We start from the raw sequence: 18,546 nt of genomic DNA, 5'->3' as shown, positions 1-18,546 counted from the left end.
TACAGAAGGTTAAGGAGAGATTATAGAGGTGTCCAAAGTCATAAAAGGTTTCAACAGAATAAATTAAGAAACTGCTTCCAGCAGCAGGTGGGTCCATTACCAGAGGACCACAGATCTGAAGAGAAGAGGAAGCAACATTAGATAAACAAATTTTATGTCAGGAAGTATTTTCATTGACAATAAATGCCTGAAGAGGAATGCATCCCAGAAATAACTGTAAATCAAGAAGTGAGAGAAAAGGCAGAACCTAAAACAATTGCAATCACATGGTTCAGAAAAGATTTACAAGGATGATCTGAGGTACAGGGAGAGGCTGAACAGGCTGGGGCTGTTTTCCCTGGAATGTCGGAGGCTGAGGGGTGACCTTATAGAGGTTTACAAAATTATGAGGGGCATGGATAGGGTAAATAGACAAAGTCTTTTCCCTGGGGTTGGGGAGTCCAGAACTACAGGGCAAGGGTTTAGGGTGAGAGTGTAAAGATATAAAAGAGACCTAAGGGGCAACTTTTTCACGCAGAGGGTGGTACGTGTATGGAATGAGCTGCCAGAGGCAGTAGTGGAGGCTGGTACAATTGCAACATTTAAGAGGCATCTGGATGGATATATAAATAGGAAGGGTTTGGAGGGATATGGGCTGGGTGCTGGCAGGTGGGACTAGATTGGGCTGGGATATCTGATCGGCATGGACAGGTTGGACCGAACGGCCTGTTCCCATGCTGTACATCTCTATGACTCTATGACATGGAAAACAGGACTGAAAAAATTGCAGAACAAAAAAATGACACAGGCAAACCAAACCCAAGACACTAACTCCTTTTTTCCCTCCAAAGATGTTGTCAGACCTGCTGAGTTTCTCCAGTGTTCTTGGTGTTGGTTTTAAAAGAAGTGGCAAATGTAATGGTTTTAATTTTTCAAAATTCCCTAGGTTCTGAAAAGGTCCCATCAGCGTGAAAAATATTGAATGCAACCCCTCCTTCAAGAAAGGGAAATTGCTACATTTGAGATTACAGCAGAACACTTAGAAAATCTCTATCAGACAACGTCAAGTTCAGTTGTTAACTTTAAAGGCATGTAAAAGAGCTATCCCACAGAGCAGCAATGATTTCATTAAATGGGGGACAAAGCTCAAGGGCTGAATAGCTTCCTGTTTCTACAATATGGTTTTGTGAAAGAGAAACTGTGTTTTAATAATTCTTTAGAGCTCTTTGAGGATGTAACAAGCAGCATAGAGAAAGGGGAACCAGTAGATGTGGTATACTTGGAGCTGCAAAAAACGTTTGAATACCACAAATATTTGGACAGTGAATTGGTTAATTAACAGGCAAAAACAAGAGTAGGCATAAATGAGTTATTTTCAAACAGACAAAACATAAATGACTGGTGTGCCACAGGGATCAGTAACAGGATCTTAGCTATTTACAATCTATAACAATCACTTGGGATAAAGGGACTGAATTATGATTGCTAAATTTGGTAATGACACAAATAGTGGTGTAAGGAGGACATAAAGGTCAACAAAGGGATACGGATCAATGAAGTGAGTGGGAAAAAACATGGCAGATGGAGCACAGGCTGGGAAAATGTGAACTTACCTGCTTTGGCAGGAAGATTAAAAATTATTTAAGTGAAGAGAAGCTGCAAAACTCTGAGGTAGAGAGGGATATGGGTGTCCTGGTGCATGAATCATAAAAAAGTTCCAACTGCAGATACAGCAAGTGATCAAGAAAGCAAATGGAATGTTGTTGTTTATTGCACAGGGAGTGGAACCCTATGGTCAGGACGTTTTGCTACAGTTGTACACGTTTTTTTGAGACCATATCTGGAGCGCTGAGTACAGTTTTGATTTCCTTGTTTAAGAAAAGACACAACTGCTCTAGAAACTATTCAGAGAACATTCACTCCACTAATTGCTGAAATGAAGGGTTGTCTTCAAGGCAAGGTTAGAGGGGTTGGGCCTGTAGCCATTGTGGTTTAGAAGAGGGAGAAGGGATTTTATTGAAACATACAAAATCCTGAGGGGATTTGACAGGGTGGGGACTGAAAGGGTGTGTCCTCTTGTAAGAAAGGTAAGAACCATGGACATTGTCTGAAATAGGATTTTTAAACTGAGAACTAGTAATTTTCTCAGAGGTTAGTGAGTGAGCAGGAGACGGAGTCATTGACTATGTTAAGGCTGAGTTAGGTAGCTTCTTGACTGTCAATGGAATCAAAGGGATAGTGGGTAAGAGAGGAAAGAAGGAGCAACAGTCAGATCAGCCAGAGTTACTAAATGGCAGAGCAGGCTTGAGGGGCTGAACAACTTCCTCCCGTTCCTCAACAATATGCTCATAAAATGGAATTAAATTAGACAATATGTGAAAGTGAACTGAACATACTTGTTGGGCTATGGGAACTAGTCAGGGGACAGGACGAACTACATAATTCTTTAACGCAGCTAACACAAACACATGGAACAAACGGCCATTCCTGTCCATTTACAGTGAGACTGCCCATGACCGACATTACACCCCGTTACAGTCAGACCGCCCGTGACCGACATTACACCGCACTACAGTCAGACTGCAATGACATTACTTCTCAATGCTTTCTAGCAATAACCTGTATTCAAACAGCCCGACAATGGTCACTCTCCACTACAACACTTGAGAGGGTCTGCCGTTATACAGGTCCTTCCTTCACCTTGGACAACTGAAAGGATGTCACAGCCAACAATACACAGGCGTGATTTCCAAATGAGGGAATAAATCTGGAACTCCTTCCCCCCAAAAAACGATACTCAACTAAACATATCAAAACAGACACTAATAGATGTTTGTAAAATAAGAATTTTAAGGGCTGTGGAGTCAAGATGATCAGATACAGTTGTCACAATGAAGCATGATCCGACTGATTGGAGGGACAGGCTCAAGGGGCTGATTCATCTCTTCCCTTTCCCAAGCTCGTTTAGTGTCTGTTCCCAACAAGTTGAACTGATAGAATGACTATTTCAATGAGTTTGCACAGATACCATGGGCTGAATGGCCTCCTTCTGTACTGTAAGATTCAATTACCTAAAATTTATGAGCAGACTAACCAAAAGCAACTCCTTACCAGCCTCAAGCAGCAACTGGATTGTCTGGTAGTCGTCAGCCAGGACGGCATAGTGCAGTGCGGTGCAGCCACGGAAACTGGCACGTGTATTCAACCGGTTACTGAACTCATCCTCTCTGGTCACTAGCACTGTGGGCAAAAAAATGGCAAACATCATTATAAATAATGCCTCTGTTGGTTTTAATAGTCATGGAGAAATCTTCAGCACAATATCAGGTTGATGGTCGTACTGCACTAATGAGGGAGTGCCACATTGTCAGAGGGTCAGCACTGAGGGAATACCACACTGTCAATACTGACCATACTTTAATGATATTTCACTGGTTATTGGATGCTTCAGGATGCCCAAGGCACAGTGGAAATGTCAGTTTTTCATTCCCTTGCCTTGCTCTTTTCTAAGAGGTTTGCTCCCAGCTTCTCTGGTCAATCACAGCTGTTCATCGAGTGAATCTTCGCTGCTATCCTGACCCTGGGCCTTGACATCCTAAAACCAAGAGAAGGAGTGACTATTTTGGGTCAGGGAGGGAGGAAGGATGCACTAACATCTTGCCAGATTTTCAGTAGCCATGTCTCCATGGGTTCCAACTCTATGGTTCCAATCTTCATGAATTTGTCTTTAAGGATTTCACAATAAGAAAGAAGACCTAGAAACAGATAACCAAACATGACACCTGGAAGTGTAAGAGGCTGTGTGCGTGTGTTTTTAAAAATTATTTACTGGGCGGAGACCCCTTTTATTTCAGACGTTGAAAGTGTAACGAACAGCAGTTGCCACGGAAGATGAATATCAGATACTAGCAACCACCGCTATAAAAAGATTAAAACATTATTGTTGTTTTCCCCCATGGTTCGACGTGACAGAGCAGTCATCATTTGTAAAAAATGTCTGTGCATGAGATAACTACAGAAAACTCAATAAAGTGTCAGCTGGAGAATCCTGCACCATCCATCACCTGGAGCTGGCTGGAAAATTTCACTTCTTTGTCTCTGCAGGCACTGAAACAGATGCTGGCAATATTTCCGTAACATTTGACAATTAAAAACAAACAAAACAAAAGAGGAAAGAGATAGAGACAGGGAGAGATATAGGTAGAGGGTAAGAGAGAAAGAGAGAGGGCACAAAAGATAGAGAGACCAGCAGTTTAGTGCAGGAGGGAAGAGATGGAAATAAATAATTGAATTGCAAACAAAAATAAAATAACTCTCCTGATTTCATTTGTTTAGAGAGATTGATTTTCCTATGTTTTAAAGTTATCGGACTTGAATCCAGTTTCTTTTCAAAATGAAGTCGGGCTGGGCGCCTAATAAAAGACTTGCCCAAGTACAGTGGACTGAATGGTATCTCCTTTACTATCTGAATTTAGATCAAGTCTTGTCACATTTATCGCTTGGGACAAATTACATTGATGAGCTACGTTGGAAAATTTGGCAGCCATTCTATGCATGGCAAGATCCCAGAAAGGGGTCTCGCCTATCTGTCGGATTGCTTTTCTGTTTTGTTTTCAGATGAGATATTAATGGGGAGACCAAGGTCTGTGATAATCTACTTCTAAGTGTGTCTGTGCTGAGCACAACCGATTGTGGTCCATTCAGATTCAGCAGGATCATGATTGGTGGGAGGGAGAGCAATTTCAATCAGAACCCCCGGTTACTGGCAATTCCCAGTAAGTACTGAACCAAGATAGGGATCTTTTTAATGACACTGCCCCAACCTGTAAGGTTACAACATCCTCCTCATCCAACATTGGGAAAGCAGAACTTCCTGAAGTGAGGTGCCTGGTGAAGAATCTGTTACTGAGATACCACCATCCCTCAACACTGGGTCCCTTCGTACTGTAACTTACTCAGTGCACAAACTCAGGGTGGAGATGGCAACAAAGCATTTTGGACCTCGACGAATGAAATGAATAAGTTATCACCATTACCTGTTGAAGCTTAAGAATTAAGAAAAGTAAAGAGGAATGACAAAAAAAGAAAGTGAGTGAAAAGATAAATAAAGTACATAATGAGAAATAAAGCACAGGACTTTAGACTGGAAGAGAGTTCTGCGAGGGTTTTGGGGAAACAGGATTCCAGAATGTTTGCAGACTTGAATGACAGGGTTCTTTTAAGAGGGGTTTCCACTGAATGCCAATTGTTTGAAGGGATAGATGCCCTGTTAATGTGATGTTGGCTCAACCATCCCTAGTTGCCCTTGGCAAGATGGAGGTGAGCTGCCTGCTTGAATTACTGCAGTCCATATGCTGTAGATAGGCCTACATTGCATTCGGAATAAGGTGGACTAACTGACCGTGCAAACCAGGATGGATATGATCTCATTGTCATTACGTAAACATGGTTACAAGGAGATCAAAACTGGGGACTTAACATTTGCGGATATTTAACCTTTCAGAGAGACAGGACGGATAGAAAAGGTGGTGGGATAGCACTGTTATTAAGAGATGAAAGGAAGACAGCTGTAAGAGATGATCTAGACTTCGATGATGCAGAATCCATTTGTTGGGGGTAAAAAACAGCAAAGAAGACATTGTTAGGAGTGATGTCAGACCCCGAAACAGTAGCCAATCTGTGGGAAAAGCTATAATTCAACAAATCATAGGAAAATATGAAAAGAATAGAGCAATAATTATAGATGACTTTGATATTTATGTTGATTGGATTAACCAAATTGGAATGGGTAGCTACAACAACAAATTCAAAGTGCATTAGGGATGATTTGTCTAATGCTATTTCTTTAGTGATGGGGATAGTACCTAATTCCTCGCCAGTATTCTTTAGTACTAGTTCTTTTGTACTAATGGGATGTAAAGACTGAGGCAGAATATCTATTTAATTCCTCTATTTCCCCAAAACTGCCTCCCCAGATTCAAAGGAGCCTCTGTTCACCCACAGCGATTTGGATGACTCTCAACTGCCCTCTGAAATGGGAAAGCAAGCCATTCAGCTCAAGGGCAACTAGGGATGGGCAATAAATACTGTTCAGCCAGCAACTCTCATATCCCACAAGTGAATTAAAAAAAAACAAGAGAGGTGCAACTTGTGTCAATTTGCAATTCACAGAATAGCCCTCCGTCAATCCAAGGTTGACACCTTGTTAAATGAGCACCATCAAACAAGCCATTAACTGGTGAGCAAATACCAGGCCCATATTGAGTCCTTCACTCTGAGTTTCAAAACTCCTTTCCTAAAGGCCAGATTCACAGTCGAGAATGCATTATATATATTCTCATACCATGTATCATTGAGTTTGGATTTTTGAGTTCAAACCAGTGGCATATGGGTGTTCTGTGTGTCTGAAGACGTTTATAGAGTCATAGAGATGTACAGCACGGAAACAGACCTTTCCGTTCAACCCGTCCATGCCAACCAGATATCCGAACCTAATATACTCCCACCTGCCAGCACCTGGCCCATATCCCTCCAAACCCTTCCTATTCATATACCCATCCAGATGCCTTTTAAATGTTGCAGTTGTACCAGCCTCCACCACTTCCTCTGGCAGCTCATTCCACATGCACACCACCCTCTGCATTAAAAGGTTGCCCCTTAGGTCTCTTTTATATCTTTCCACTCTCACCCTAAACCTATGTCCTCTAGTTCTGGACTCCCCAATCCCAGGGAAAAGACCTTGTCCATTTACTCTATCCGTGCCCTTCATAATTTTGTAAACCTCTATAAAGTCACCCCTCATCCTCCAACGCTCCAGGGAAAACAGCCCCAGCCTGTTCAGCCTCTCCCTATAGCTCAAACCCTCCAACCCTGGCAACATCCTTGTGAATCTTTTCTGAACCCCCTCAAGTTTCACAGCATCTGTCCAATAGGAAAGAGACCAGAATTGTACGCAATATTTCAACGGTGGCCTAACCAAATGTCCTGTACAGCCATAACATGACCTCCCAACTCCTGTACTCAATACTCTGACCAATAAAGGAAAGCATACCAAATGCCGCCTTCACTATCCTATCTACCTGCGATTCCACTTTCAAGGAGCTAAGAAACCTGCACTCCAATGTCTCTTTATTCAGCAACACTCCCTCGGACCTTCCCATTAAATGTATAAGTCCTGCTAAGATTTCCTTTCCCAAAATGCAGCACGTCAGATTTATCTAAATTTAATGATTAGCTTATACGTATTTCAGTAATTACAATGATTTTTTTTAAAAATTACTGCGTGAGAGAATGTCTTCCTGGAGGATGAAGGGTTTTTGTTTACATTGGGAGAACTGCATGGGCAAACAATGTAAGAAGCTGTTTATTAGAAGGTCAGGGATTCATGTTTTTCTTGTGATTAGGGGATATAACTATAGTTTTGATGGAAAAGTTTTTATAGTCTTAGTCTGGACAGTTCTTCGAGATTCCGGCTAATGCTGGATGTGTAAAGCAGTTGCTCCTCAGACAGGGAAAGATAGTTTAGAATTGTTAAAAGAAAATTAGCTTAGTGTAAGGAATTTAGTGCAAGTTCCAGATCAGAAGTGTTGGGTTAAAACCCTGAAGGGGTTATTTGAAGCTAAGAAAATTTAAGCACGGGTGAATGAAGGTTCCTAGAAGAATCTCAGGTTCTGAAGACCAGAACTTAAAACCACGGTTAAATTACGAACTATAGGGATGTATAGAGAAGGAATTCTCTCTATTATAAAAGAATGCTTTAGGGATTAAATTTTTACTACATGTTTTAAAGTCTTTAACTATTATATATAAGTTGATTGAGGAGGGCAGAGCAATAGCTGTGATCTATATGGACTTCAGTAAGGCGTTCGACAAGGTTCCCCATGGGAGACTGATTAGCAAGGTTAGATCTCATGGAATACAGGGAGAACTAGCCATTTGGATACAGAACTGGCTCAAAGGTAGAAGACAGAGGGTGGTGGTGGAGGGTTGTTTTTAAGACTGGAGGCCTGTGACCAGTGGAGTGCCATAAGGATCAGTGCTGGGTCCTCTACTTTTTGTCATTTACATAAATGATTTGGATGCAAGCTTAAGAGGTACAGTTAGTAAGTTTGCAGATGACGCCAAAGGTGTAGTGGACAGCGAAGAGGGTTACCTCAGATTACAACAGGATCTGGACCAGATGGGCCAATGGGCTGAGAAGTGGCAGATGGAGTTTAATTCAGATAAATGCAAGACGCTGCATTTTGGGAAAGCAAATCTTAGCAGAACTTATACACTTAATGGTAAGGTCCTAGGGAGTGTTGTTGAACAAAGGGACCTTGGAGTGCAGGTTCATAGCTCCTTGAAAGTAGAGTCGCAGGTAGATAGGATAGTGAAGAAGGCATTTGGCATGCGTTTCTTTATTGGTCAGCGTATTGAGTATAGGAGTTGGGAGGTCATGTTGCGGCTGTACAGGACATTGGTTAGGCCACTGTTGGAATATTGTGTGCAATTCTGGTCTCCTTCCTATTGGAAAGATGTTGTGAAACTTGAAAGGGTTCAGAAAAGATTTACAAGAATGTAGCCAGGGTTGGAGGATTTGAGCTACAGGGAGAGGCTGAACAGGCTGGGGCTGTTTTCCCTGGAGCGGTGGCTGAGGGGTGACGTTATAGAGGTTTACAAAATTATGAAGGGCATGGATAGGATAAATAGACAAAGTCTTTTCCCTGGGATGGGGGAATCCAGAATAGAGGGCATTGTTTATGGTGAGAGGGGAAAGATATAAAAAGGGACCTATGGAGCAACTTTTTCACGCAGAGGGTGGTACGTGTATGGAATGAGCTGCCAGAGGATGTGGTGGAGGCTGGTACAATTGCAACATTTAAGAGGCATTTGGATGGGTATATGAATAGGAAGGGTTTGGAGGGATATGGGCCGGGTGCTGGCAGGTGGGACTAGATTGGGTTGGAATATCTGGTCGGCATGGACAGGTTGGACCGAAGGGTCTGTTTCCATGCTGTACACCTCTATGACTCTATGTTTGGTTAATTCTATTTTATCTTCACTTCTTTTACATAATAAGCTTCTGTTTTATTGTTAAACCGGAATCTGCAGCATGGATGATTGTCTTTCACTGAAACACAATCTCATTCAATCCTCCCCAAAATATGATCCATTCAGCCAATCTGGATTTGCCTTTTCCAGTAACGACATCAGCCAGGATCATAAAAAGAATCTCCAAGGAACTTTGCTAACCTTTCCTGGGGTGTTCCTGAGGGTGAGGCTCTTGATCACACTCATGTAAACATACTGGGGAAAAAGAAGACCTGTTGTTGAAGCCTTTCATCATATGAATTATTTAAACAGGAAGTAGGACTAGGCCACTCATCCCCTCGAGACTGTTCAATCATTATGCCTGATCTGTCTACTCCATCTTTCTGCTTACCCTCGATAATCTTTCATCCCGTTGCTTATAAAGTATGAATCTATCTTTGCTTTAAAATATTCAAGAAATCTGTCTCCACTTTGGAAGAGAGCCCCAAAAAGTTACACCTTTATGAGATTACATTTCTCCAAATCTCGTCTTGTAGTCATCAGGACAGATGCAAGAATGTCAAATGACAAAGGGAGCAACACAGCATTGTGGGCAGCACGGTGGCAGTGGTTAGCACTGTTGCCTCACAGCCCCAGAGACCCGGGTTCAATTCCCGCCTCAGGCAAATCTCCATGTGGAGTTTGCACATTCTCCCCGTGTCAGCGGGTGCTCCGGTTTCCTTCCACAGTCCAAAAATGTGCAGGTTAGGTGAATTGGCCATGCTAAATTGCCTGTAGTGTTAGGTGAAGGGGTAAATGTGGGGGAATGGGTCTGGGTGGGTTGCGCTTGTTGTGGACTTGTTGGGCCGCAGGGTCTGTTTCCACACTGTAAGTAAGCTAATCTAACCTAAATAATCTAAATCAGGAGAACAAGGTACTGTTTGATTAGCACGTTGACTCTGATTGGCCAAGGCATTTCCCAGAAGAATGCACCAAGAAATTACTGCCCCTGTTCATTTTTCCTGCAGAGGACAGATCCCTGCAAATGAATCTATGTAGCTTCCAACAGATGTGAATCACATTGTGCCCTGACTGATAAATTCAAATTGGTTGCTAGTCGCATTTTTACAGCGATCAGGATTGTTCAGCAAGTGCTGTCCAATTGCAGAATCAAACCTATATCGATTATGGTCCACTCATAACAAGCAAAATGAACACACATGCTTTTCGTTTAGCAAAATGTCCCAAGGTGACTGCAGAGTAACTGGGGAAGTATTGACAGTAAAGGCACACAGTTGAGAGTGTGGTGCCTGAAAAGCACAGCAGGTCAGGCAGCATCTGAAGAGCAGGAGAATCAACGTTTCGGACAAAAGCCTTTCATAGGAATGAGGCTGGGAGCCTGGGGGAAGGAGAAATAAATGGAAGGGGGAGGGCTGGGGGAACACTAAAGGCACACAAGATGGCACAAGGACCAGCGACCAAAGGCTTGGTCAAAGAGGTGGGTTTTGTTGAATGTCTTAATGGCAGACGAAAAGAGTTTATGGAGCTTATGCTCAAGAGCTTAAATCCCAGGTAAGCAGAAGAAGTGCAGGTACTTTGAAGGATTTTAAAGCTGGATATTAATATGGAAATAGCAATTGGAAGAAATTAAAAACTACGATGGCGCATTTTAAGCAATTCAGTTGCTAGCTCAGGAGCATGAAGGGGGGAGGGACTCCACCCATGGTACAAGTTAGGACATGGGCAGTTTGATGTCACTTTTTAATGGAGAGTCATGATGCCAAACTACAAACCCTCGAGAGAGTGGATGCGTTTCTCCCTGGATGTCTCATACACATTGCTGAATCCATCTCCGAGGTTCGGATCTGCTCCAGCTGCTAACAGAATCTTCATCACACTGCGGGGATAAAAAACAGACTACGGTCAGCAACAATACCAACTTGTGCTTTTCTTATTCCTTCATGAGATGTGGGTCTCTGTCAAACTCAGCAGTTTTTCTGGCCCTAACTGCCATTGAACTGAATGGGTCTGGAGTCACAAGTAGACCAGATTACATACGCCAGATTATGGGAAGGTGATGGACTAGTGGTATTATCGCCAGACTGTTAATCCAGAAACTCAACTCATGTTCTAAGGACCAAGGTCTGGATCCCACAATGACAGATGGTGGAACTTGAATTCAATAAATAATCTAGAAGCAGGAATCTAATGATGACCATGAAACCATTGTTGATTGTTAGGAAAACCCATCTAACACACTAATATTCTTCAGGGAAGAAAATCTGTCATCCTTACCTGATGTGACTCTAGACCCATGGCAATGCGGTTGACTCTGAACTGCCCTCTGAAAAGGCTTTAGAAGCCACTCAGTTCAAGGGCAGCTAGGGACAGGCAGTAAATGCTTGCTAGCCAGCAGCATCCATGTCCCACAAGCAGATGAAAAACAAAGACTGGAGAAGGACATTAGTGAACCAGATGGGTTTTACAACAGTCAGTGATAGTTATCATGATCACCAGCACCGAGAGTAACTCTTGATTCCAGATTTATTCACTGAAGTTAGCAGCTGCCATGGTGATTTTCTCACAGCACTGGCATGAACCCCTGCACTGTGAACCCAATGACATTACCACCTTGCCATTATCTCCCTTCACATGTCGTGAAATATCTGAAAGCAAGTGTCATACGGATTGTGGCACTATGGCATGCAGGGACAGTTACACTGGGAACCAAAGATGCACGTTTGAACGAGATCTTGAAGTGGAAATGCTTTAGGTAAGAGAAGGAACACAAGACTTTGATGGAGCTACGTCGGATGGAATCTGTAACCATCACTTTTAATGAGATGTGGACTGGGTGCACTGCTCTGTTAACAAGCCTACTCTCCTAATGAATAGAGGAAAAGTAAAGGGCAGGATTGTTTCCAGTGACGTTTATATCTTATATCCTTACGATTATCAAAAAAGCGTACATCACACAGAGCAATCTTAGTGTAAGAAACAATCAGATGTTCCAATATGTTGATGTTGACATTGACATTTTCCTTAGGGTGAATGGAGTCAGATGGGCTGAATGGCCATTCTCACCCGCAGTGATCTTGGTCACTCTAAAGGCCTGGGTAACGCACATGGTGTTAAGGGACCAATTGTAATACTGAGGGCAACACTGCGTCAATGTTCAATGATGATCTACAACATCTGACAAAGGCATTTCCCTTTGCAGAATCAAGGGTGCACCTTACTGCAGCTACAACTGACAGAGGGGACTGGGGTGGGGTGAGAGTGAGAGAGACAGCGAGATCAGGGTAGTCAGAGGGGCACAGACAAACACAGATAGAGAGAGAGAGAGACACCAAGAAAGAGAGAAGGATAGAGAGAGAGAGAGAGAGAGAGAGAGAGAGAGAGAGAGACACACAAATAGAGACAGAGGAAGTGAGATCGGGCAGGCGGAGGTGGAGGGAGACAGAGAGAACTGAGAGAGGGTCAGAGAGAGATAGAGACTGCATGAGAGATAGACATAGAGACAGAGGGAGCACGATCGGGGTTGGATCAAGAGAGAGGCACAAACATGACAGAGACAGAGAGACGGGGGGTGTTGGGGAGAGAGGACGGTGGTGGGGTGAGGGTGAATAAAAGAGACACACACACACACGAGAAAGAGAGAGACAGAGAAAGAAAAAGAAAATGAGAGAGGAAATATTGAAAAGAATGAAAGAATCACATCCAGCAATACTGAATGAAAGACTTTAAAACACAGTTTATTCAGGCAAATATTGTGGATATCATTTTTTCAAACTGCTAAACTTGGGAAATTGAAATTGCATTGAATTTGCCAAAACCTAACAGAGATGGGGCTGGGGGCATGAGTTTAGCAAACCCTGAGGGAAAGGGGTAGTCATGTGTGGTGAACCAGGGCGATTGCTGATCACTGAGGGGCTCCTGGACACACACAAAAGCCAAGGCGCTAGGAAGCTAAACACACGAGCGGTCAATTAAATATGGACATGGCTTTCCCTTGAGCAGTGGGGCCACTGGACAGCTATATAAATATCCGGAGCGTGACATCAAACCGCCCGCAATATCCAGGATCAGCAGCAAGACTCCAACTTCGAATAAACATCTGCTGGAAAGGCTCCTGACTTTCTTGTGCAGCTGATTTATAACTTGGTTAGATTTACACAAGAAAGGCAGACTTGCATTGCTATAGCCACTTTCACCTTCAGGATCCAAATGAGTCAATGATGCACTTTTTAGAGTCACACTAGCCGTCGCTAGTAGAGGAAGGAAATTTAAGCAGAGCGAGCTCCTAAAAACAGCAACATGATAATGGTCAGAGAATGTACTGTACCTCCTCAAAGATGTTAGTGCATGATAAAGATTGGATGGGAAGTCCTTGGCTTTTCTTTGAACAGTGCTGTGGCCTTTTACATTCACCTCGTGAAAAACAGCACCTCCAACAGTGCAGCACTCAGGACTGTTCTGGACCATTGACCTAGATTAGGAGTTATATCCTGAAGTTGAACTTGAACCTACAGCTGGCTGCTCCAGAGACAAGAATTACATTGATTAATCCTCACCAATTGGGAAATTAAGAGTTGAATACAAATGGAGTTATTGGGTAGTCCTGTGTTTCAGAACACAGGTCTCTGCAATGGCTGTTATCCTTCAGTCTCAGGACATGGGGGTCACTGTCAAGGCTGGCATGCATCATCCATCACAAACTGTGCTGAGAAGATAGTGAGAGGCCTTCAACCTGAAGGACAAGAGCTTGCATTTATGTAGCACCTTGAATAATAAAACATCGCAAGCACTTCGCAGGATAGTTCTCAATCAAAATCTGATGGAGTTATGCGTTTGGGGATATATGAATGTGCACCCAAAACCCTGGTCAAAACAGCCAAGTTCTACAGAGCATCTTAAAAGAGGAAACAGTGATTGAAGGGGGGAAATTTAAGAGTATAAGCATGGGACAGAAGGCAAGGCCTCCATTGGTGGCATGATGAAAACCAGACATACTAGTGATTAACAACAGGCTGGAATTAGACATGTGTAGATATTTTAGAGGGTTATGGCGCTAGAGAAGTTCACACAGATTGGTAGCAGATTTGACACAACTGAGCAGCTACTTCTAATGGCCTTTAAAAATCAACAGTATGATTGTGGAGCGTGGAGTCACCTGCAGGGTGAGGATAACAGGTATCTCTCCTGAAAGGGGATCAACTGGATTTGTTAATGACAATCTGACAACTATGTTGTCACTTTTTATTTGAAAGCAAATTGTCATTCAAAACATATCACAGCAGATCTTAAACTTAGGATCTCAAGATTATTTGTTCAGTATCTTAACTATTAACTACATGGCCAAACCTACAAGCATATGAACATCCAAATTAGGAACAAATTTGACCCAATTCAATAAGATCATATTCTATCAGATTGTGTTCCAGATCTTTTAATGCCCTGCCTGACAAAAATCTATTTAACCCCATCTTAAAAATACTACATGACCCTGCCCCACAGGGAGTTCCAAAGTCTCACAACCCTCAGAAAGAATTTCCAACTAAAGTCTTCCTTTTTGACCTTCCTCACATTCCTGCTTACCTGTAAGTTTGGAAATATTACATTTGGTCTACAACTTTGAATCATTTATATATATATAGCGAACAACTGAGCTCCAAGTGCAGAGCCATACTAGTCCAGGAGAGCCTAGGACAGATGGTATAACCTCAGAATAAGGGTTAGGGTTAACCCAGTTAGGAGGAGGAATTTCTTCACTCAGAGCATAGTGAATCTGTGGAATTCTTTACTGGGTGATTAAGTATATTCAAAATTGAGAGAAATAGATTTTTAATCAGGAAGGGAATCAAGGGTGAAAGGGAAAAGGCAGGAAAGTGGAGTTAGGTGTATCAGATCAACCATGATCTTATTGAATGGACACAATGGGCCAAATGACTTACTTCTGCTCCTACATCTTATTGTCTTAAATCATCCCTCACTCTTCTGAACTCCAGCAGAAACAAACCCAGTGTGTGCAAACTTTCCCTCACAGGCTGAGGATGCTATAAATGCCAGGGGATGCTTGTACAAACAGACCTTCTATATAATTGATGGGAAGCAGCATAGTCAGTCAGTGCAAGTGTGACTGACATCTCAGGGAGGCGGAGGAGGCTGGGGCTGAACAAGAGGAGCTTCCCCTCCCTGTGAGAGTGTCTCATTGGCCACCTCTCCTTCACTGTACCTGGTATCCAGCCCAATCCAGCCTCTTGCTACAGCTTGATGCCATGCTTGGAGAATGGGACTGTGTCTGTTGCCACCCCTCCCACCACACTTTCTGAACCCCCTTCCTTGTCGGAGTTCAAGGCACGCAGCAGCTGCTGACGACACTGCGCAAGGAATGCAATGGTATCAATAACAATCATTTACAAATACTTCCTGGCATGGTGACATCAGCTGCACACACGCAGACCCTCCTGCGGCCAAAAGATATCACAGCCCCTCTCCACACTTGTTGCGTTGTGGACATTCATGTTTTCCTCATGAGAGGACCTGCTTGTTCCAGGTATCAATGTTGTAAACCTCCCGGAATTGCTATCAACATCCCGCCTTACATAAGGAGAGCAAAATGACATACAGTATTCAAGATGTGTCCCCATTGCTGTACATCACTTCAAGGCATTAATTACTGTCAAATGAAGTTCAGGTGAGGGCTCCACACCTTAAACATTCACCTGTCTTTTCCCATGGCTTACAGTTTTAATTTCACATTTCCACCAATTGTAAGTCTTTTTTAAAAATTTGTTCATGGGGCGTGGGCGTCACTGGCTGGGCCAGCATTTATTGTCTGTCCTTAACTGTCAGGGAGAAAGTGGCAGTGAGCCACCTTCCTGAACTGCTGCAGTCCACAAAGTGGAGATAAATCCACCTATTGTTTTAAAAAAACTGTACATTGTATGTGTTTTGATGTGTTTAAAAGTGAAACAAAATACATTTGTTCTGAGTTGACAAAAACATAACAGGGATAGCTAAGTGGGCCAAATGAAGAAACAGGGGCCAGGTAACTAGAGTATACTCAGGCTTTCCCACTCAGTTCTTTACCCTCGAACATGTCACATTCCAACAGCCGGCTGCAGGAAAGGACAACAGTCACACTTGATTGCTACTCTTTGTGTCCTTGCTTTCACTCTCTCTGTTCTTAAAAGAAAGGGAAAAGACCAAAGGGTGAATTTTTTATCCTCTCAGCCTCCAGACTTTTCTCTCGGTCTTCCCATCACTCGCTCTCTCTCTTTCGAACCACAAACAGACTAGCTCGGACTTCAAAGCGAGCTGAAGAGAGTCTCCCCTCAACCCAGTGTGTGGCCCATGACCCCCACCCCTCTGCCTAACACCCTCCTCTCATCTTTTTTTAAACAGAAGCCATCAAAGGCTGGACTTTTGAAAATGTTACACACACACACACACACACACACCCACACACACACATGTCTGAAGAGATGGTGACTGGAAGACATCAAAAATAAACAGAACAGGGGGAAGAGATTCCCAACACATGGAAACTGGGTGCACCTTCTTCCACTGCATCAGTCAAGGATGAATACAGTCTCTTGACTCCTGGCCTGGCACTCATCTTGTTCCGAACCGTAAAGAACTGAGGACAGCAGAGTGAGCATATTTTTCTCCGGGGTCAGTGAGACCTGCAAGCAGGTTTGTGGCAGAGGCTTGCTGTTTGAAATTGGATTTGGAAGAGGAAACTGTTACGCCTACATACCCCGCCTGTGCCATGCTTACCCGTGAAGTCAGAACCATGGGAGGTGCACTCTGAAGGATCATCTGTGCATTGGCACCTTACCCGTGATGCAGGGTGAAGCGGGTGAAGGCACACAACAAGACCAACCTGAATTGCTGCACCAGTCCTCCGAAATCAACTGGGCTCCAATATTTTTAAAAACTGTTGCAACAGAAACAAAAAGAACTGGTATTTACGTGGAGCGCTCCGCAGTCTCAGGATGTAGGGACACAACAGTTCATTTGTGTTCAGCAAGATCCCATAAGGGATAAAGAACAGTTTGCTTTTAGCGCTGTTAACTGAAGGATGAATGTTGGGGTCGGCACAATAGGATGGATACCCCTCTGCTTCTTCGAATTAGTACTGTAGTACCTTTCTTTCCCTTGCGAGAGGCAGACAGGGCATCTATTTACGAATCTTCAGAAAAGTGGCAGTGCTCCGTAAGCCTAGAAGTTGCCAGCACAGAGTTTGTGTAAAGTGCCATTCTTCTGCAAGCAGAAGAAAAATATCTATACAGCATATTCAAGAACAATGGGTACCTGATATACACAGTCCACCGATTCTTAAACAACTGATGAACTGATTAAACAGCAGCTACTGATGAAGCTAAAGGACCCTGTACCAACAACCAGTAAACGAATGTCATTTACAAAATACCCTGCAAGGACTGCAACAAACACTACATCAGACAGACACAGGAAAATAGCCACCAGGATACACGAACACCAACTAACCACCAAAAGACATAACCATCTATCACTAGTTTCCTTACACACAGACGAAGGATGACACCACTTTGACTGGGATAACACACCCATCCTAGGACAGGTTAAACAGAGACACGTACAGGAACTCGAGGCCTGGCATTCAAACTGGAATTCCATCAATAAACACATCGATTTGGACCCCATTTATCAACCTCAGAAAAAGAACCTGAAATGATACGTCCACCTTAACAGACCAAGATACTTAAATACGGAACATGAGTGTTTCACCAGAGGCTCACTAATGATGTTCCCTAGCATGGTGACGAAATGTCTGAGGACAAACCTACCAGCTCAGTGAGCAAACTTACAATTTGGCACACTATCCTCAAAACCTCAAATTTCTAAACTGAAGGGCAAATAACCCAGGTTTATGCAACATTTCTTCAGACTGTAACTCTCCTAACCCTGATATTATTCTATAGATTCTCCATTGTACCCTTTCCAAGGACAATGTAGCCGTCCTGAAGTGTAGTGCCCAGGGTGATCAACTATAGCCCAGTGTATTACACTGGATTCAGAATAGTGTAGGTTTGATCCTCCCATTCCTCAGGAGTCAACACAAAAGTCCAGGCTGATAACTCAGCGCAATGCAGAGAGAAAGTGCTGTACTGTCAGAGATTCAAAGGCATCTGGATGAGTATATGATGAGGAAGGATTTGGAGGGATATGGGCCAAATGGTGGCAAATGTGATTAGATTAATTTAGGATATCTGGTCAGCATGGACAATTCCTGAAGAAGGGCTTATGCCCGAAACGTTGAATCTCCTGTTCCTTGGATGCTGCCTGACCTGCTGCGCTTTTCCAGCAACACATTTTCAGCTCTGATCTCCAGCATCTGCAGTCCTCACTTTCTCCTCCAGCATGGACAATTGTACATCTTACAACTCTATGACTTTCACTGTGTGCAAATCTCTGAATGGGGCTCTGCATTTCTCTTGTCAAATGTGGAAGGAGAGGATTCTTGAAAAGAAGAGAGCTGCAGAGAGGCACAGAGAGGGAAGGAGTTCC

General features: G+C 43.2%; 1 protein-coding gene across 3 annotated transcripts in view; it reads right to left on the bottom strand.

Moving 5' to 3' along the window:
- Positions 1-18,546, bottom strand: part of clpb (ClpB family mitochondrial disaggregase) — a 134,861-nt gene that overhangs the window by 96,330 nt on the left and 19,985 nt on the right. For all 3 annotated transcript variants that reach the window (XR_009644810.1, XM_060826352.1, XM_060826351.1), the window contains exons 4-5: positions 10,785-10,888; positions 3,091-3,219 (exon numbers count right to left, since the gene is read on the bottom strand). Coding sequence is in view for 2 of the 3 variants with exons in the window: in XM_060826352.1 (XP_060682335.1) it covers positions 3,091-3,219; positions 10,785-10,888 (233 nt within the window). In the remaining variant the exon portion in view is untranslated. The remainder of the gene's footprint in view (positions 1-3,090; positions 3,220-10,784; positions 10,889-18,546) is intronic.

This window comes from Hemiscyllium ocellatum, chromosome 6 (genome assembly GCF_020745735.1).
Source record: "Hemiscyllium ocellatum isolate sHemOce1 chromosome 6, sHemOce1.pat.X.cur, whole genome shotgun sequence".
Taxonomy (NCBI): Eukaryota; Metazoa; Chordata; class Chondrichthyes; order Orectolobiformes; family Hemiscylliidae; genus Hemiscyllium; species Hemiscyllium ocellatum.
This window is presented reverse-complemented; position numbering and strand designations above follow the sequence as displayed.